Source organism: Corvus moneduloides, chromosome 2, assembly GCF_009650955.1.
Source record: "Corvus moneduloides isolate bCorMon1 chromosome 2, bCorMon1.pri, whole genome shotgun sequence".
Classification (NCBI taxonomy): Eukaryota; Metazoa; Chordata; class Aves; order Passeriformes; family Corvidae; genus Corvus; species Corvus moneduloides.
Genome location: NC_045477.1, coordinates 46,969,762 through 46,992,450, shown reverse-complemented (window position 1 = coordinate 46,992,450; position 22,689 = coordinate 46,969,762). Strand labels below are relative to the sequence as shown.

Sequence of the window (22,689 nt, the reverse complement as noted above, 5' to 3'; positions counted from 1 at the left end):
CAGTCACAGCAGAAAACAAGTAGGAGACTGCTCAGGAGTGCACCACATGGGCACAGGGGTATAAGGAATCCTTACTATTCTGGGCAGGGGATCCCCAGTGAAGCTCTGAATTATGTACTTCAAAGACCACAGAAATAACAGCAATACACCAAGAAGAACCAATGGGAAATTTGCTTGACTAAACCAGTGACAGGGACCGAGCAGCTTTCGAGTTTCCCCCAACCTTTCCCTGGCGAAACCAACTGTGTTCCCACACTCCAGCATGAGCACCCAGGCTTTATGTTATCTGCCATCCCTATCTCGGTTCAGTTTCCAGCCACAGCTTATGGCTTTATCATAAGGACCAATTTTATGCAATTATCAAATTACTCTTTCTTCTCAGTCTTCTACTCTTGTCAGTAGGACTGCGCCATTCCTTTCTTAATCATTTAAACTGGGGCCATGACTCCAATCCTGCTTCAAAAATACAGCTCCTCTCATTTACTTATCTGTCTTGTCTGAAACAGCCTACTTGTGTGGAGCACCAGGTTCTCTTTTCTAAGACATTGTAATCTGTGGTGCTTACCAGCTCTCTCTCCCCCCCACCCCCCCATTTCTTGAGAAGCAGAATTTTTAAACTTAAATTTTTAAGTTTTGAAGCACTATGATTTTAAGCATTGATGTTAACTTACTGCTTCTTCAGGGTCCTCCTGCTTAAAGAATGATGTTACTGCTAAACAGCAAACATCTCAAGACAAAGATGCACCAAATTCTACCATGACCTTAATACAGTTACACCATTATGGAATTCTAAAAGAATTAGAAGAATTAATCACTAAATTTGTATAGAATGCTATTATTAATTTGAGGTCAACAAACCAAGACTGGTTCACATAATGTTTTATTCACAAGTAGAAAAAGTATTACAAAACAATTTATACAAGATTTTAATTTACATTTGTTAAAGGAGTATTTAAAACAGCACTGTAAATCCCTAGACATGAGATGTGGGCAGGCTAAATGCAGTGGTAGTGTGTGTTTTCTATTGGCATGTACAACATTGCTTGCCACAGGCAATATACAAAGGACCAATTTGGTTAAATTAAGAAAAAAAGTATATACAAAATATACACATATATTTAAAAAACACTCTTTTTTCCTCCCAATTTGCTCTCAAGCTGTCACTCCGTAAAAAAGAAGAGCATCTTTCTCTAGGGTTGCTGAACAAAAACAATTATACAAAGTTTAAATTCCAATGGGAAAACATACTTACTGTGGCAGATGCTGGCAAAATTTTTGAACATCGCTTTTTCAAGAACTGTTACTAGTGAAAAGTTAAATTTCCATATGTTCTAAAAATACTTTGCCATATACTGAAATGCACATTGGATATTTTTTCTATTTACAAAGTATGTACAAAGAAGCACACATCTCTTCATGCACATGTAGTGAAAAATAATGTTTTGTAACTTCTTAAATGTATGCAAGTATACAAAGAAATTATTCAAAACTACTCATATTTAAATATATACGTGAAAGTATTTATCTGAGTAATTGTACTGTATAATTGCTTATTATTCCATCAGTGACCAAAAGGTGGAATCTGCTACTTGAAACACCAAACCAAACAACAGCAAAAAAATCACTTGGGTAACTTGTTCACTTTGGTTTGAATTTGGGAACTGTTATTCATGGCTCTTGCACAAATGAATAATTTCACTGGGGAAGAGCTGGAGCATCTCCCTGCCACGGCAGCCTGTACTGTTTTTAGCTCTTCTTGTGCATGTCCAACCTTCTTCTGTGTGTTCCAAAACAAAAGTCTTTTTCCATAATGGATTCTGAATACTGTCTCAACATTTCCATTGCCACACAAACCATGTGTGGAAAGATGAGTAATATTAACTGCAAATTTGCATCTGTTTTGCTGATTGCTTTGCTTTAGTCAAGGCACATTGGGTACTTTAAGGAATAATTGCTAGAGTTCATCACTGACAAGTGTGAGCCTGTTGAGTGTAACAAATCAGTAGAGGTTACCGGGATTATCCAGAGAAGCAAAAACTATTTTAGGGATGAAAATGGCTGAAAAAAAAGGTATTAAGGAATGTGATAAAGCAAATTGCTTTTTATATTTTGTGTGGAAAATTTTAATTGACACAGTACTACAGTGAGGACAGAGTGTCTTGAATGAAAGGGACTCCTAAATGAATTAATTAGGTCACCATGAAGCTTGACCCTTAAAAGTAATGCATTAATAAAAAATCTTGGTAACAGTCTCACTGTATAAATGCTTTCATGGCACACCTGCTATAGTCTGACAGTTTGATTCGACAGTTGATTACAATTATTTCAACATCCAAAATTATATGCTATAACAAGAAGTGCTGTATTCCAATACTGAGACTACTAATTAAACACAACGTCCTTATCTATATGTCTGACCTTCGTTCAACTAAACCTAATTTAAAGCTAATCTCCTGCTACATTAAACAGAACAATGCCACCTCCCAGAAATGTAATAATTGGATGGAGGGGACTTCAACCATACATACTGTAACATGCTAATTTAACTCCCCAAACTAGCTTGACTATATTGTAATACATAATAAACGCTTCAGCTTAATAACAGGTGATCCTTGCATAAACAGAAATCATTTTTTTACATCCTTTAATAATAGGAATATTATTTAAATTTAAAACCAGCAGAAAAAAAAAAAGCCTAATGCATGCACAAATCTGCAGGCAGAGTAACTGGCACCCTGTTGTTCCACATCTTCTGACACCTGTAGCCATATTAAGAGACCCTCCCTAAACACACTGAAGCATTTGTATTTCCTGCTGTATTTACATATACTATTAAGCTCACTCTGTAAGATGTTTTGAGATTCTGTGAGGGAACAGAAGAAGAGATGCAAAAGGTCATAAATCCGCTTTCAGGGTCCTCATAGGATGCTCCTTGAAGTTTCACTTCACAGCTGCTACAGCTCAGACACAACTGCTCAGAAGGTGTGAAATGATGCTATTTTGTTCCAGCTGGTTTGGGACCCATGCAACACGGAAGACCAGACTATGTTTGATGAGAATCAGCAGGGAATGTAAGGGAAGCATTCAGCTTTAGTGCTGAGAGAAATAGCTTCAGTCCCTAAAAAAAAGTGACAGGAGAGTGGTTACATAAATTAATAAGAAACCTGTATGTACTTCTATATTTGACTGAACACTAAAAGAGTAGAGTACACTTACTGCTTGCTGTAAAAATTCACTTAAACCTGAAGATTGAAACTATATTAAAACCCACATTAAAAAGCTTATACTTGAGTGTACACATATAAAAATATGCTGTATTCTGATTTTATGGTATTATTGTCTTTGAAATATAATAAAACATTGACCTATGCAAGACTGTAATACACCCATAGGCAGTACAAAGACCATTCTTCCCTCAAAATATTTTAAAAAGACATGAAAGATGAAGGGCAAGTGGGAAAAAATTGTATAGACTGAGATAAAATAATTTTCTTGGAGTTGTACAGCTGGCCAGTTTTCATCCTGAGAATACATCTCAGGTAAGCCTAGTCCTGGTCCTGTCCTGTGAAACTACTGAAATTTCTCTGCCAAAAGTGCACACATAATGATGCACTGTAGAGTCTGAATGTGGAGAAATTGTACAAAATGAATCAGTGGGGTCTATTGATGGAAAAAATATGAAGAAAATATGAGGAAAAATATGAGGAAAAAAATGAAGAAAAACTTAAGCCTCCCAAAGAAGTTGATTATTCAAAATTATACACAAATCTCAGTAGTAATAGAAGATAGCAGAAAACTATCAAAGCATACAGGATTTTGAGATGCTAGAAAAGCTGTCTCCATACACATAGGAATCAAGAAAATTTACAATTCATATACCACAACAAGTATAGTGAAATAAAAGCTAATTTTTGTAGTCATATTTTGAAATTCTGTGGTTCTTTTGATCTAAGAAAACTTAAATAATATTAATCGCATACCTCTGAAGTTGATGCATGATTTAGTGGGAAAACACCCACAAACTTCTGATTTTTTAAATCTTGTTAATATGGAAATGCATTCCCTTAAAACATCAAGAGAGCTGGGAACTAGCAGTGTTGAGATATGCAGCCATAGCCACATCACTGTCCCTTCCCACACACAGCTACAGGATACGACAGTCCCCACATGGTACTGGGCACACACAAGAAGGAAACCATGAGAGCTGTGATCCAACACATGGGCAGAGAGCGCCCAGCATCGTTACAGACAGAACTTTGTGCTCTAAATAACACATTGAGAGAAATACGTGCCACCTGGATAAGGCTGACATTGTCAGTGACAGCAGCAGATATTCAGGGGGCTAAGTCCCACTGAAGTCAATGGCAAAACAATTCTTGATTGAACAGTTCCCATCCCCTTCCTCCTCTTGACAATGTCACCTAAGCAATTAAGGCCGGATTTACAAAGAAACTGTTGCACTTACATGTTTTCAGAATGCGCGTGTTTTTTGCGAAATACTAATTACTCTCTACTTCATATTTAGGAATAAAACAAAAGTGGCATGCAAACCAAATGGAAGAGGATCAAAGGAATGAAGTTTTATTTCTGCAGATGGCCCCAAATTTTCATAATTACAGATAGCATAATTTTCTTAATTAAATTTGGTGCATATTAGTGGCAACTTCTTGTGTTCCTGCCTCTGAGTTCATGCACAGGAGACTGTGTCAGCTTTCCAGCCACAGCCTGCATAAGCCTGGAGTAACACCACCACATGTCATCAGCACACAGGCCATAATTTGGGATCTTTTCACGGATTAGTTACTTGAGGCTCCAGGTTACTCCCAAGAGTAGAAAATTCCATTTTAAAAATACAGAGCATAGTTAATATTCAAAAAGATATAATGATGAAGCAGTAGCAGAATGACTTTTTGTGACAGTTCCACTGTTACATAGTTGAGACAATTGTTTATCACCTCTTTGCATTTTGACCTCAGCCCTGCATTTTCTATGACCTTTTATAGATTAAATTGCATTTTATGGACAAACTTATGTTTTATCTGATGACATGGGAATATAAATGGCATTACAAGGCATTTGAGATTCTATTCTGTTTCTACTACTACTGCAGTAACTCCACAGAAAGGCTCTGCAAATATTTTTAGATGAACACTTGTATGTCTTCAATGCTTTGTTTGCAATAAGCAAAGCCAACTCCTCAGTTCTCCCTCATAAACAAAGGCTAGCCTCACATAATGGTTTGGTCATAAGGCTATTAAACTGAACTTTTCCCTTGAAATTTAATGAAAAAATTCCTTGATAAAAGCTGACTGGTGTACAGACTTACCCCTGTATTCTGGTTAATATTATTTCAACACCACAGTTTTCATAATTACACCTTTCAAATTCAGTTAATGATTTAAAAATGTGAAACTGCTGGATCTCTTGCAGAGTTTTAATTTATTTCAGCAATAGCTAGGTGTAACCTATGGAGACATATAACCCTACACCTTCTTAGAATTCTATTTTTATCTAGCTCTACATGCCTGGAGCACTCATTCTCACTCCTTTGTAGTTACGTTTTTTACCTCTTTATCAGTCTGTAGAGTCATTTGTTGTTCCATTACACTTTGTCTTTGGCTGGGTTTCAGCAGTCACCGAGTTCTGAAGTGATGAAGCTTCTATGCATGTTCTGTGTTCGGAGATTTCAAAGGACTTTGCAACATTTCCATCAAGAGACTTAGCTGAAAGAAGTACTTCACTTAGTTCCTGGTTATTATCCAATCCAACAGTGGCTGCATTTTCAGTCTCAGGGCTGCAGGACTTTGCAGATCCTCCAGCCAGTTCTGAATATGATTCACAGACAGAAATGCTGTCACAACAAGCTGAGTTTTGCATAAGAGGCCAAGCATCTGGAATGTCTCCACAGGTGGAATGTGAAAGAGAACCAAGGAAAGCAGGAATCATTTCTCCAACAGAATCAGAAGCTCTGCAGAATGATAAAAGGCACATGGTTTACAAAGCATTCCAGAAAATATTATCAGTATTGTAATTACTGTCATTTGTAATTATAGGTATTTCAAGAAGGTTTAACAGGGTTATATTAATTCTCTAGAGACATCCTGTACAAAAAAAATCTATTGAGAAGGAAAACAGTTTGTTCTTTGTCTGGAAATGACAAAAGCTCTGGTGAACACTACTTCAGATAGTGAATCCAGGATTCCAGTGAATCCACTGAATCCAGGATTTCTGCCCATAAACAACCCCCAACAGTTGGTGTTGTTTACGGTCAGAAATATGACAAAAATACTATAGTAGCATTCAGACACAAACACTGCCACAAAGAAGAAGGATTTTGTTTTTTCTCAGTGCATGGGGAGGGGAGTATTAAGACAAGATATAACAGGCTCAAAGTGCAGCAACAAAGATGGTTGGGCAGACTCTGGAATCTTCAGCACTAGGGGGGTTTGGTAGTTTTTTGTTTGTGTTTGTTTTTTCCCCCAAACCCTAGACAGACAAATATCTAATAGAAGTAAAAGAAGTAAAGTGGCTTCAGACTGGGAGAATGGAACAGGCAACAAGACAAGACTGCTTGAAACTATGTGTTTGCTTTAAACCTGAAAATGCATTCACTTTAGATTTTCCAGTTTGTGCTGTCTAGCCCTCAAAATGTGACAAGTTTTTCTCCTATTCTCTTTCACATGGAAAGGACATAGTATTAAAGAAGGGCAAGCATTATTTTTATTTTATGGAAAATGGAAGAAAGTAGAAGTGGAAACTCAGTATTATCTACCTCAAGTATATTTGAAGTGCATGATAATAGTGACATGTGCCAAACTCTGTTAAAAGTCCAGTAGTGTTTTTCACTATATATACACCAAAATAACTATTAACAAAACCAGAAAGTTATAACAGTATATTTTATTTCCAAAAACTGTCTAAAGATTTATAAAAATGCCAAGGCTATATTAAGTCTGACATGCAGTGTGACAAAACTCATCCCAATTAACATGCCTATAACAGATTTTAAGTAGCCTTACTCATTTCCAAAACATGATGCTTTGATAGCTTTGATATACACACAAAGCATTTTCAGAGATGAGGCCAAAAGTCAGGACATTGCACCACAATTGAAGGAAATACATTATTCTGGCAAAGGAAACTGGCATAAACTCCATTTCTACTGGAAGGAACCACAGGATCTTTGATGTCCACATAGCATGGATATTACAGTTATTTTTAAAGCCTTAACCAAAAGATTCCTCAAAAAGTACACAGCTCTCCATTTGTCAGCCTCGGCGGTATACAAGGATGACTCAAGCTTGTCGGCATTTAAACAAGTTGTTAGAGAAAACTTAGATATTTGTGCTTAGGTCGCTAAGTCACCTTGCGCAAACAATACTTATGAAGAAGCTGCCTCTACATTTTTAGTTACATGTGGCCATAAGAACAAAACAGCTCAAGACCAATTCAAACCTTATATGGAAAATTATTCTAGCTAAAAGAAATAAATACATCCTGTGTTAAAATCTGTAACCAGGAAACTCTGAAGGACACCATAAATTTTATATATTTAGCTCATGGCCCTGCTGTAAAAATAACTACTCTACTACTGCACTTAGCTGATCAGGAGAAAATAAAGGTTAAAATCTGCTAGAAATTCAGAAATAATAGATATTTCAAACCTTGCAGTCCTAAAGAGTTCCTAAAAAAAAAATCTTCATGCCACTTGTAAACTGTACCTCAGTCCCACCAGATTCACAGGTTTATGCAGCAACTTGCTAACCATTAGCAGAAGAGGGGGTGGCCAAAGCCTCTGAGGTACCACAGAATAAAATGAAGATTATCTGCTAGTCAGAGAAGCCACTTCTTCAGAGGAGCCCATGTATCAAGTCAGCATTTACTAAGTAATACTTAAGTTTTTCACCATAAACCTGTTCTTGCACAACATGGGATGATATGGCTACAGTTCATCAAAATCCCTCATTCCACTTCAAGCAGCTGTTGTCTCTGTATAAATATTACTTTGACTGCATAGAAAAATACTTCATGTTTAATACACATTTGTAAAACTAAGTTACCTTTCATTAAGCGTGGTCTGTGAGTGGAAAGCACAACTGTGACTGCTGTGCTCCATGCTACAGGTTTCATCACAGCACAGTGAGGGAATCAAGTGAACTGGTCCTAAGGAATGAAAATTAATTTAATAGTGTTAAAACTGTCAAAGCTCTGTATAAACTTAGCCTCTTTTCTTTTTCAAACTTGAGTATTGGTTTGCCAGTTACATTATAATACATGGATTGAGGAAAGAGATTTCTTGCTGTAAAAACAGCTTCTTTATTCTTTTAAAATTGAATTATTTATAAAAGCCAAGTCCTTCCTACAAAAGTAATATAGAAGCCAGTCATGAGTATCTATTTTTTAAATTGATTTTCTTCTCAGCTGAATGCACGTAAGTGGAAGCATTCTAAGTTAAGCTATCAGGATGATATTTAAGCCTGTGCTTTTGCGTTAAATTATGTAATTAATTTCTTAATGTCATAACTGCATCTGTTCTGATACGACTTCACAAAATGCCAAGTCTTTGAATTGTCCAGGTTGTTAATGACCTTTAGCATTCATATCATATTCTTAGATACTTTCTGGTACTCTGGAAGCCTTCACACTAATTTAAGTCTCAAAGCCAGATGCAGTGCTATTTTTAACAGAAAGAAATGAGATAGACGCTTTAATTTTTTTTTCCAATTGAAGTCACTGAAATGAATACAGGAAAAAACAAAACCCCCCAAACAGCTACTTAAAAATCCTATCTGCTTATTGAGAAATTAGCCTAGGACAAAGGGTAGTTTGACAGTATCAGCTCTGCAGTTAAATCTAATTGTCATAACTCAAGTGTTAGATAAAACAAAGTCACCTTTCAGTAGACCTAACATACCACATGTCTGTGATGTACTTCTCTGGCACTGGCAACATGTTCTGTGGTCATATTCATTTAGCCGTGGTCTATCAAAACATGATAATTCAGAGCCATTGTAGTGAATGTCTTGAGATCTCAAAGACCCTTTGAACAAAGTGAATAAAAATCTGTGTTAGTGAGTGTTACCCTTTTTCCTGCTCACAGGCCTCTATCTTCACAGAACGTGTAACTGTCATGCTATAAAGTATGTCCATACATTTTCCAATTGAAAGATCCACACACCCTGTGGCTTCCTATAACGTAAACCACAGATTTTGAAACAAACCCTTGAACAGCCTCTTCTAGGAAGACATCTGCTCTCATTTGGATTATGTGAGAGTATATCTTATTCACTGTTACACTTTTCGCAGTGTTTAACGATTCTCAGTGATTCCCATCTGAAATTTTCCAGAGTCAGCTTTCAGCCACTGGGATTTTGTTTATATTCTCTTTAAGAGCTTTACAGACTTCCTTTAATCTCTATAATTGTAGGCCAAGGCAAACGAGTTACTACACTTCCCTGAATTAAATTTGAATTCACTGTGTCAGAATTTCTCAAAACTCATGCTGTAAAGCAAATTCTAGGTTAGGAAAAATTCTTACAATGCCTCTCTAAACCTTTTTATTTCTGCTTGCGCTGAAAGCAACAATAGCATTAATTCATCCTAGACGTTATTCTTGTTTGGCATCCAGGGTTCATTAGATGCTATAAACATATTTTAATAAAAGTTTTATAAAACAATAAATGGGAACTAGAGTGCTTTTCACTTTTTTCTTTCTTAATTTAAATTAAGAGGCAGAAAAATGTTTATTATAAAGAAATTATATTGATGAGCTGTTACGGATTTAAAAGAAATTTACAAATCTGTCTTAGGCATTTAATTAATCTTGAATATGCCCATGAAACTAAAACTGTTAAAGGCCAAATCTCTCATCTACACTGGCCACATTCATTATCTTGATGACCTAATGTGTGTTTCACAACAGCATTTCATGAACAGATCTTTCAAAGTGGTATTTCCACACTGACTTTGCAACTCTGTAATGTCCCATCTTGGATGATGAATGGTCCAAATGTATCTGTGCAGCACCTAGCAGAGCATGGCATGCAGTTGATGCAACTGGAGTATTTTGGACATTTACACAGCATTTTCTCAGTAGCAGCTGGAACTTCCACGCTGGGCTGGCAAGCTTGAACGGAGTCCTGGGCTCTGCTACATTGACCATCTCAATGCTAAACTTGCTTGAATAATGTAGGCATTTCATTTATTTACCTACAGAGAGATCTGCCAAACTAATACCGCCCTATAAATATTACAAAGAAACAGTAATAATTGGAAACTCACAGCTTGGTTTCTTCTCCATGAACTGCCTCTTGCAATAGATAACGCAAAGGATGAGAAGAGCCAAGAGCACTGTTGCAAGTGCACTGCAGATAACAGCTGCCAGAGCAGTGTCTCGAGGACTGGAAGCAGTTGAAGGGATCTTCACAAGATTTACCTTGGTGGTACCTGAAATATAATTAAATAATAATTAAGGCAAACTGCAGACATTTCCAGAATATAGTCATGTAAACGAAAATCTGGGAAACAGAAGAGGCTTGTGGCCCAGGAAAAAAAGAGAATGTTTCATCTGCTAATGGATCAATTGCACATATAAATAGATATGATCAACAGCAACCTCAGTATGAAACAAAGTCTTAGAAAAGATACATTGCAAAATATGCGATAATGAGTGGAGATGCACACAGACACATTCAGACTGTCCATGAGAATGGAATCAGATCCTCACCATGAAAACAAAGACATCTGAATGTTTAATGTCACATGAATTTAATATGGAGAACATTTCCTAGCATAGAATTGAGAGAGTGACCCACTAGAGGGAGTCACAAATACATGAACTTCCCTTAAGGAAACTTTCCGGGCACTGAGACACCCCCAGAAGTTCAAATGCTGTCAAAATTATGATCCTGCTTTGTTGCATATGTCATGGCACCGTGGTCATTTCCAAGATCAAACCTAGGATTTCAACTCTGATGACTTTTTTTCTTCAGTGATTTTTCTTTTAATACTAGATAATCCCTCTAGTCAACATTCAACAAACTGAATTTATATCCGTATTAGTAAAGACTTAAGTGATGTTTCTAGCTTTGACAAATGTTGCTACCTTTAGGTGGAAGGCGAAAAATATTTTTAAAGGATCCAAACTTTAACTACAACTGTTGAAACTACCTTAATTATGTATTTTAAAATTAAATTATCTTTTAAACAACTTAAGAATTTTGACAGCCTGCCTATTTCATCTACTTTAAAGTCCTCCTAAATTCAATGAGAAAAAGGAATAAAACACAGAGTACTTCTATGACAGCAAATTTTTAAGAAGCCACAATCTGTACTTTACTAACTTACAAAAATAAGTTAATGTGCCTGTTTATCCCAGAAGATATTTGGTTAAAACCTAAAGATTATAATATCCGAAGAAATGGTCCATACAGTCATAAGTTTAAATTGTGAAATAAATATCTGTCAGAGTATATTAAAACCTCTAATCAGATTGTACATAAATACAATTGTTCAATATCATTACTGCAATTTCATAATGGCAGGAGAGAACTTCCTAGATCAGTTAGTGCAATCAGTGGAATTGTATTACTCAGGAATTTTCCACAATAATTATGTATTTCCTCTACACACATTGAACATGGGCACCACAGGGTTTGTGATACCATATTACTTTGTTATAATGCCTAGATTGACAAAACCTAGGCATCTTGAAAAATCAACTTAATTCTAAGTCTTTAGACTACCTAATGCCAAAGAAAACACTACTTCTATGAAATAAAGAATCCAGAAAATTAAAGAAATAACCCACCAAATGTATTAAATAAAAACAGTTTCTGTGGCTTACAGTATCATGCAGTTGCTAGTAAATGCGGTAATATAAAAAGGTGGAGAGATTAAATCATGGCCATTATACAGAAGAAAGAAAGTTTAGTTGCTCATTTCCTGATTTCAGCATGAAGTTACTGCATTTACATCTGCTTAAATATTTCCATTTACCTTCAATTTGTACTATTATGTTCCACTGTCACATCAAAATCTGAAGAGCAAATTTATAGCAGATCTTTTTTACATGCTTTTGACTTGCCAAATTGCACAGAGTGCAGCAACTGGGGAAAGTACAAGAGAGAGACACAAAAATGGCCGAGGAACTGGAGATTCTCTCTCCTACAATCAAAGCTTGAGAGCTGGGATGGCTCGGGATGGAGAAGGCTCAGAGGAACCTCATTGATTTGTATAAATCCTTGGAGGGAGTGTGCAGAGAGGACAGAGCCAGGCTCTTTTCTCAGACCAGAGGTGATGGACACAAACTCAAACACAGGAGGTTCCCTCTGAACATCAGGACACATTTTAATAACTCTGAGACTGACTGGCCACTGGCACAGATATATTTGCTCTTACATAGTTATTACCTATCCATCTCCTCATGTTCTCCAATAATTACTATTAATCACAGAGCTAAGTTCTATGGCCTCTTTTCCAAATCTTCAACGTTAATTTTAAAGAAAATGCAATCAGTGTCATAATCTTTTTGTCATAACTTGCTCCTGCTCTTGGCAGGAGCATCTCAATCTTCCACAGAGAAAACATTTTACTCAGTTTCTAGGATTCTTGCAGCTGTAGTTTTATGTTTATAGTTTTAGCAGACTGAAGAAATTTCTGCATGAAGTTCCAGGATACCTGTGAGAGCAGTAAATCTATATAAAAGCCTGTCTATATAGCAATGTGTACTGGCTTTGGTGTGAAGATCAGACTCTGCTTTGGTATCAGGTTTTCAATTCCAGTCAACTGCCTGCTCTAATCTTTAGAAGGCTAAAGACAGACTGGACAAGTATTTAAAAACCAGATAATAAAGCAACCGATCAGAACATCTTCAAGTATTTTTTGTATCAATATACCTATTTGTATTAATGTACATAAGAGAACTAAACAGTTCTTAGTAATTAGGCCTTCACAATTTGCAGAAAAAAGAATGGTCAATTTTGAAGGGCAAAAATGAAATAGAGCAAGGGAGGTGAAGCTTCTCTATTTTTGTCTCTCTTCATTTGCTCACAAAATACATGTATTTTCAAGTATGATTACATATTATGTGTTCTTGGAAAACATAAATTATATATTTCTTTAATGCCCATCAGCAATATTCAAACTGGAAATACAGTGATTTCATTTAAAATAGGGATGGCAAGATTTAAAATTTTTTTAGCCATCTAGATGTTTAAGATTTGTTTTATTTGGTTGATTTTTTTTCACTTGAGAAAGCAATTTTCTATTCCTGAGAATGCCTACCACTCATCTTCACCTTCAAAGAACTTTTTGGAATAGCTACTATGAGCAGTCCATTGTAGTCTAGCTCTAATTACAATGATAGTGATCTTCCCTGCAGAGACCAACATTTCAGAAGTGGATTGCTATTGTAGAAGTGGCCCGTTGGGCATTGCTGAACTCTGCTTTCAGTGTTACTCAGACGTATGCATTTTCATAAACTCTTTCTTCTCACTGACCATGGTCCCACTTCAGTAAAGCAAGGAGTTGCATCTTAAACTTGTATTTACATCTGTTAGATGATTACAAGATTAAATTTAAATACCCAAATAAACACTTTGTGATCTGGATGTGATACATTCAGAAAAGAGGGAGGAGGTGCACACAGTTTTCTGATTCTGGAAAAGCATGTCCATATTATCCACATTTTATTTAAGAAATTGACTTCCTTTTTAAAGTTTTCAGTCTAACGTATTCTGAAAATGTGGTTATGTTGAAGAAGAATTACCCAAAATATCAAACTGTCTCCTGTATAATTTTGAACAGTAAGCCTAAACACACATTCTTCCCTTAATTAACCAATATTACATTATAATGGCAGTATATGCAAAGGTGTGGTCCTTAAAAGCAAGTAAAGTTTCTGTTAATCCAAGACAGTTAAACAGCAGTAACTCAGCTAATACGGAACAGATGAATCCCAGCTGTATCACTAAAATTTCTGCCAATAAACGGAATAGCTGGATTTTTGGCCTATTATACCAAACAACAAGAGACAGGGAAAAATGTAAAAAGACTTCTTTTGTCACTTATTTCATGGTTATTTCCTCCAATTTTTTTTTTTAATTTTTTTTTTTTAATTTTTTTTAATTTTTTTTTTTTTTTTTTTTGGAACCATGATTCATTACAGTCGCTACTGGAATCAGCAAACCTAAAAGAAAGCTTTCTGTGTTAGATCAACCATGTTAAACAGAACTTGCAACATTGTATGTTTCTTCCATGGATACAGGAAATATATAATAATTACTAAAGTTGAGGAGAATAAAACGTGCAATATTATGTTTCGGTTTCTTTCTTAACGCATCAAGTCAATACTAACCTAAAGACAGCTTTCTCAAAATCACAAACTAATCCAAACTGCACTTAGAAAGCAGTAACATGGTAACATTGGACAGAGTGCCATCTGTTACAATCAGGATTGAAAGTAAGATGCAAAGGTTAAAATGTTGTTAATTCCTGGGATATGGGTATTCCTGGTTGACGGGGGAAAGGAGCCTACTACAAAAAATGTTTGCCCATTACCTTTACGTTGAATGGCCCAACTCAGTGGTATCAACCTTAATTTGACAAGAATTAAGGGCTCAGACATACCCTCAAGTTATGTAATTTAACAAGTTACTGCCTGTCAGCTGAACTGCAGCGGCTATCTGTATGTGTGCTTGATCCACAGAAAAGGCAAGCCAATGTAAGGCAAAGTGGCTTACCTTGAAATTCCTTCATTTTGAAAAAAAACCCCCAAATTTGAAGATATTTATATTAATTTAAAATAAGAAGGCAGTATGTTTACCTAGCCCCAGACAAGCAAAAGTATGTATTATATATATAGACAATTCAGATACTACATGCATAAGATTTGCACATATAGATAAAATACATATGTTTTATATACTACTGAGCATTAACATAAATGGAAAGTAAGTAACCCTGAAAGTATCTTTGAGTCTTTACAAAGCAGCAGATTGGCTCCCTTCTCCTGATCTTTCAAGTAGGAGGTAAGAAACTTTATTAAACATTGCTGTTGGAGACTGTGGTAAACAGTGGGGACAGAGTCTCCCAACATCTGTAAAAGGACAGCCCTCTGCATGCACGGCCTACACCCAAAAGTTCATCATGTCAAACCACATTTTTCAAATGTGCTCCAAGTGCAGACTTTAAAGCCTTTAGCTAATGGTCCACAACTTTTGGTTTTTGTTTGTTTTGGTTTGTTTTATTTTGCTGGTTTTGTTATTTTTTTAATAAATGTACCAAAGAGCCCTAGGGGAGAAAATGACTATTCAAGTATTTATCCATTGTTTGGAAATCCTGAGAAAAATGCTTATAAATTAAAATCTTTGAAATTTGGTTTATTCATTTCCAAGACCATTTCTCTTGCACTGTGTATTTTCACAAACTCCAGCTGCTGACAGCCTTTTATGTTTAAAATGGTAAAACAATCGCACTGTGTATGTGAATTTAAAATATATATGAATTCCACAGTACTGGATACATATCTCAATGTCTGTAAGGCATAGCCAACCTCTGCAACACATTTTTCTTTTAGCAATTCATAGATGTGAAATCTTGGTATTACCATGGTGATCTAAATTGAACCACTATATGGGCACAAAAGTAACATTGTTTCATACATAAACCTCTCAACGTGGAGAACTGTCCAGCCATGTGAAAATACCACTCCACGAAAGTAATGCCTCAGATCACTGCTACCCTCAAATAACCTGAAAATACCTGAGAGTAAGCAAAAAAAAGTGAGAGGAAGTGGAATAAAATCTGTGTCACTGCTGAACTACATATTCTAGTCCTCAACATAACATAACTGGTTATTAATATGAATAGAAATCTCTCCTCCAGAAACTGGAAACACCTCGTGTGATCCGATGGCACCAAGTCTATGTTGCTGTTAATGACTGTGGTGTTGGCAACAATTATCTTTCTGACTTTTGCTTCTAGAAGCCAAGTTCACATCTCTGACAGCTGAGGGTGGGCAACATCTATTTTCTTGAAAACACAACTTTTTTTTAGGCGTTCTCATGTGTTAAAACCATGTCCCATAAAGCTTACATCAGAACATATGATATTGCTAGATACAGCAGAAAATCTATTTTCATACATCACCTCTAACTTGTGCTTTCAACCACATTCTTTGCCACACGTTTTGCGAAATAGAACACACTATTTTAGGCTATCCTCTTGTTAAAATCCAACTATAGAATGCATCCACCCCACACAGGCTATGAAAGCTCTTTTATCTTTTCAACAGAAAATGAAAGCAGAAATGCTTTGTATTCTGTATGTGCGGTCCCATTTAATGTTTAGGACTACCCAGTTAGAGAACAAAAACATCTCTGTGCAGTATTTGAGTCAATTCACTCTGTTTATGACAGTTTATGCTCTATTCAGTCTCTGTATACACACTCTATCACTCCCAGTCCCAAAACACTTTAACAAGACATTGCCCATGTAAGCAGAGTCTGCATTGCTGAAAAGCAAACCCTGTTCAGGAGGGCAGCTACTGCCATTGCCTATGTGCTAAGGCAAGAGAGGGGGGCCATGTACCCTTCAGAATCTACCTGTATATTCACTAGTTAAATGACAATGGCATGCATGTAAATAGCAGAATAATATCCTTCATGTCTGAAGGTTGTCTCTTTAGCCAATAGAGAATAACCCACTTTCATAAATCAAAAGGACAACTGAACATTGTGAATTCCATGCATACAGGTTACAGATCTGTTCCAAAAGGTTCAAGCAAGCTCTTACAGCTGCTGTGTGATGAGGTTGTAGATTGGTGCATGGATTGGTTTTCAGTAGATTGAAACATGACAGTGTGGAAAGCTCTATCTGTGACTATGACTGAGGGCTGGTAGAGCAGCTGAGCTGCCCCTAGGCAGGGAATATATATGCTCTTCCATATATATCTATGTATTTATCTTTATAAATCCCAGTAAAGCAAGAAATGAAATGTAAATCAGTCATAAAAGAGGTTTTGCCTCCCTCTGATTCAATGAGAAGTGATTTCTAACACTTCACTTTCTATCTCAGTTATTTCTCTCCTTGTCCTGGTTCAGCTGTGGTAACACCCAGGGAGTAAAGCAAAAGATTTCGTAACAATTGCAAGCCTGTGTCCGAAGTTTGTTGACATAGAATTTCCATAAACATCACTAATAGTCTATGCAATACCTTTTCAAGAACTATAGCTTTTTTCCTTGCTTTGAAAATGCTTTGTAAAAGTATTCAGCTACCTCACTTGTTTGCAAGCTGTTCTATCATCAGAATAACAGAGTATACTGTGATAAATTTCATTCATAAAGTTTCTAAAGCTTTAGAAAATGGTGATTGTATATTCAAATAAAAAAATAGATCAATAAGTGATACATTAAGAAAAACTACTATATTTGAATATCAAATTAAGTGCAGGAATAATTTCCTTATTTTGCTCAAAAAAACAACTTTTTGAATTGGCCAAATAACTTATTTAGTCCAGACAGCTAGATGTTCCAGCTCTACTAGAAAATTCAATAAAGTTTTAGTACCTTTCCCTTGTTGCCTCCTGGCCTACAATTAAAATCTGAAATAACTGGGAAAGGAAAATGCAATCCTGATAGTTAGAGACACCTTCACTCTTCAAACTCTCTGTAATGTACTAGTATTTTTTTGTTACCGAATATCAAAAATATAAATGCTAAGGAAATTCTTCCAAGTATTAGCAATCCCATGCAGAAAGAGCCTACTTATAAGTCATGACTAATAAAAAATCAGTACTCAAAGAGATGTGGAAATACACGTGTGTGTGCATGTGTGTTCAACACTGGACAACTTATTACATTAAATTTTTAAAAAGTTATTTTCAAATTGAGAGAATATATGAGATAAAATACAGAAGACTCACAACTTCCAGATTTCAGATAATTCAGAGTAATCTAAAAATCAACACACAAAATATTGATGCCATTGTATTTTGGTATCCATTTTGAAGAGTGACAAAGGGACAAGGCTTAAGCATGCAAAAGTTAAGCTCTAAAATCTGTAATTTTAAAATCCAAATCTATTGGGGAAGCTAGAAGCCTGTATTAGGTCACATACTTCCTATGCAGTGTGAAGAAATGTCAAATACAGAACAGAATCTGAAATAACTGTCATATGAGTAACACAGTTCCATATGTTACCATGCTCAGCCCACAGATATAGAAAACTGGAGAAGGATAATATACTTTGCTCTTCCCATAAATTACTCAGAGAGGAGCTTCTACCTTCTCTTAAAACTATGGAGAACAAAAAAATCTATGATCTCATTTTTAAATTAAATTAAGAGAGAGAAATCACAAGCATGGCTTATAATGCCTTTCAGATGTGACTCTTGAAAGAGGAGGTAATGATGGGGTTCCTGCCTTCTGAGAAAGCTTCAGAGCCCTTTGCCAAGAAGTATGAAAGGAAGACTCTTCTACCACCTTCATGGAGATTGTTTTAGTCACTAGGCTAGAAGCTGAGCTTGGTAAAAGCTCGCTTCTTCTCTCCAATTGAATTTGCCCAGTTGTAAACTTTGGCAGTAAGGGCCCCACTTTGCACAGCCGACAGTCACGTGATACGTAGGCTGGAACAAAATTAAATAAACTAGACCTAGGCTTGCTCAGCACCTATGTTTCTCCTGTTTATGATTATGTTTAAGTATCACTAAGTTACCTTAAATTCTCCACACGCATGTGCACACAAGGCACATGTTGGGGGGAGAAATAAGTCGGCGCTAGGGAAAACAAAAAGCATGTTTACGTAATTAAGACAGTTTCATAATATACTCCACTGAGCTGAATTAAATTCTGAATTAAGGTTATGAGTTGCATAACCAACACTATTAGTATTTTTTAAGTTTTTAACTTTGCAATCTGTTTTCTTTTAAAAGCACTTTTTGGGGGGGTAAGTAATATGAAATACATGGGATTAAATATAAATTTTCAAAATTCTGTAACATAGAGGTCAACACCTTTAGAAGTTGGCCATGCTTATTGTATTACTGCAGGTATCATAAATGTGATTTATTGCAAAGAAGTTACCTACAGTGCATCAGTGTGCATGCACATGCAAACTGTATTACACATGAAAAAGCTGTAGCTTTGACATCAGAAATAATAATAGCTTATGAAAAGCAGTTATTAATTCACCACTTAAAGCTTTGGGGATAAAGTCAAGTTATACAGAACAAAAGGCTGCTATATACAAGATCCTTGCTTCATTATATTACCTAATCTGAAACATAACATCTCCCCTCTTTAACGGAAGTCAGTAGGAACTAGCCATAGAATACAGAAGATACTCTGAAAGGTTATCTTTGAAAAGTCAAGCTCTATAAATGAGATTCATCTGACCAAAGCAAATATCTGCTTTGGAGAGAATTACCTGAACGTTCTCTACAGGGGATGGGGAGGGCTGGTGGGGCAGATGGGTAGGAGAAAGGCTCTTTTAGGGTGTAATTAGTCTGATTTGTTTTAAACACCACCCATGATCTCTCCACTGAATATAGAGTGAACTTAAGATCACCAGCTGACAGATGTAGCCATTATACACAACCACAGTCAAGAAGGTGGCATCCTACTCTGGTTTTGTAAAGAAGCAATGAAAGGTTTTGGGGTGCCTTTGACTTCCTCTGTTTCAGTTTGCTAACAGATGTTAAACATTTTACACCACTTCCATTGAAAAGATAAAAGTCAGTCACAACTGCAAAATTTGTAACAACTTCTTTACAGTGGCAGAACCCCAGAAAAGTCCAGCAGTATTTAATACCTCACATTCTGCATAGAATATAAAATAGCGTGTAGCAAATAAAGTGAGACATAGAATTATAGGTTTTGCCTAACCTGTGCTTTAAATGAACAAAGGCCCAGTGGGAAATAATATGCAGCAATGTAAATACAACCTGTGTTACAGTAACTATACATGAGGGAATCCCGTTATGGTTGCAGGCCTCAATTCTGGCATATTCTAACTTTAGTTCTAAGTTCTCTTAGAATATGGGCTTTGGTTTGTAAGAGACATTTCACCAAAAAGTAAGAAAAATATTTTTCTAAATTTTTTATTTGTGTTTTTATTTATATAGCAGCGGTGGAAAAAAAAAATCTACACTAAAAAAGTCATTTTCCTCCTTAAAATTAATTCAAAAGAAGAAAGAGTAAGATCAGGTTTTAGGGAGTCAGACACAATTATTCAATGTTGGATTGCAGTTTTCATCTAACCTGATATTGGCCTCTAGGTGAAGTATAGAAGTCTGAAGGTCTGAAGAGAAAGTCAGAGCTTGTCACCTTAGGCTCTCTTTCTAAAACAAAGCCAGGAACAGAATCTTTTGAGAAGTAATTATTCTGAAAAGGCTTGAAAGACTGCTTAGGATTAGTCACTGAAGCTTACCTTATCTGGCTTACCTGAACTCTTGAGGTACGAAATTCTCACCCATGATTGGGAGTTTGGGCTGGCAACTTCAGTGCTAAGCATTAACTTTTATATGCCCAAATTAGGATGCATTAATTCCATCTTAAATTTCCACATGCAGACAGGGTAACTATAAATTACATTCAGTAATATGCACATAGAATCATACCACTGGACTGAAAGGAAACTTTACTAAAACTGGTGGACACAACCCTTTAGTTAAGAAAGCTCTAACAAAGAGCTCATGTTTTTAGGAAGCAGTCACAGGCTGTAACTCAAAGGCACATGTCAGGGCCCAAAATAACATGTGAGATTACTCTATGATCTTTGTAAAAGAGGAGTTTGGCAGCACACTGCTTTAGCACAAGTGAACTGGTAAGAATGAGAATGTGTGAGGTCTATCACCAAAAGAATTAAAGGTGAGCAAAGTAGAGGATACAAGTGATCTGTAGGAACATTAGTCTTTCTTCTATAAGGCTGCTTCCAGCTCATGAGGTGTTGGTTTACAATGAATCATTACTGCTAAGGTCCTCAGCACATAACTCTTGTTTTAGAGCTATTGCATTTTATCCTACTTCCAATACATTCCAGTCCTCCAGGTAATTCCAGTTCTCTGCTGTGGTACTTCAGTTTTCTTTTGCTTGACAATGATTTTCTTAATAGGAGGTTGGCAGTATGGAAATTTTGAGCCTAGATGGATTCCATGTTTTCCACTGTATTTTCTTAAAAACAAGACATTTAAGTGGAACACAGCCTAAGTATTTTGTAGCCGAGCAACTTAAGAGTCATAGAATCCTTAGAAGTCAAAAAAGATCTTTAAGATCATCAAGTCAAATAGTAACTACCAGCACTAAGTAGAATAAAAACCCCAACATACTACTGTGCATTTGTTTAGCAGAGTTTTATATTCACACGCCAGTCACAGCTTGGATTCTGTACCCAAAGCCATAGCAGTCAGCATGGATTTATACCAGAGGTACCAAAACTCAATGCTGCTGAAGTGGTGCTAATGCAACTATTCCCAGAATTACCTGTGTGATTATGAGAGATAAATTTGAACCAGTATTTTCAGTCTGAATGCTGCTTAAAAGCATGTTATTAAATTAATATATTTTAAACAGCCTAATGCTTCTGTTATTAGAGGTTGTTTAAAAAGTACTGAATAGTTGTAACCACCGCTTATTTTTTTCAGATTACCCCCAAAAACAATAAAGTAAAAATTGACTGAAAAAAACATTCTGCAGCTTTACTGCAATGCATGCAATCCTGGAACAATTTTGAATAACTTAATGGCCAAGTTAAATAAGAACTTTGCAAACCCACTCCATACAGAAAACAGATAATTGCTTATAGCCACTGCAAGCCTGGGCTGAAGGGCTACCCACATTAGTAAGTGCACATAAGAAAATACCATAGGAAATAGTACCTATCCACTACAGGTCACAGATTAGTCCCTTCTCTGTAACTCAGGAATTTCAAGTTCACTTTAATCTAGTGTAATTGAGCTAACCAGCTCTTACATTAAAAAGTAATGATTAAGTTAAATTTCTTGCAGACATTCTGTACCTAAAACAAACATGCAGTATGCCTCTGGCAAAGAAGGATACTAATTATAGGATTGACTCATAAGATGAAAGGTTGCACAAGTTACTACTAGAAACTGAAGTATGGTAAGCTGCTTTGAAAAAACACATTGAAATTCTCATACTCTGCAGTTGAGAATTTAATTTTCTAACTGTACTTAACAGTGTCAAGAAACAAAACTAAATATGCTTGTAAACTGCTTGCTCATATTTTAGATGAACAAGCTAGAATACAGTGAACACAGTGATTACTTCATTCTATACTAAGGATTTTTTTTAATGTAATGAAGTGAGGTCTACAGTGAGTTTTACTACACAAAAACATGCAAAATTAAGTATTTTTGGTCATTCTTAGCTTTCTTTTGTTATAAAAAACATGGTCTTGAAATGGGTATTTGAGGATTCATTGCTTGACTTTACTCTTAATGCAATAATTCATTCCCTGATTTAACAGGAATCATAAAAGAAACACATCTCCATGGCTTCAGACATCTGTGGGGAAGGATATGCAAGTTCAAAAGTAGTTTTGCATTTCCAGCTGAAGCTTTCACTTGGATTAGCAGATAGAGCTGCCACCTGTGAGTTAGAACAAAGATACAAAATATGCCCTATATGTTGTCCTGAACTGATCAGATACAACCTTCTGAATGCCAGATGG

At 36.0% G+C, this 22,689-nt stretch overlaps 1 protein-coding gene across 4 annotated transcripts in view; it reads right to left on the bottom strand.

Moving 5' to 3' along the window:
• Positions 1-862: 862 nt before the first annotated feature.
• Positions 863-22,689, bottom strand: part of TNFRSF19 (TNF receptor superfamily member 19) — a 58,920-nt gene continuing 37,093 nt past the window's right edge. For all 4 annotated transcript variants that reach the window (XM_032099431.1, XM_032099432.1, XM_032099433.1 and 1 more), the window contains 5 exons: positions 10,282-10,446; positions 8,915-9,040; positions 8,061-8,163; positions 5,568-5,968; positions 863-3,118 (listed from right to left, as the gene is read on the bottom strand). In XM_032099431.1, the coding sequence (XP_031955322.1) occupies positions 5,575-5,968; positions 8,061-8,163; positions 8,915-9,040; positions 10,282-10,446 (788 nt within the window). In that variant the 3' untranslated portion in view covers positions 863-3,118; positions 5,568-5,574. The remainder of the gene's footprint in view (positions 3,119-5,567; positions 5,969-8,060; positions 8,164-8,914; positions 9,041-10,281; positions 10,447-22,689) is intronic.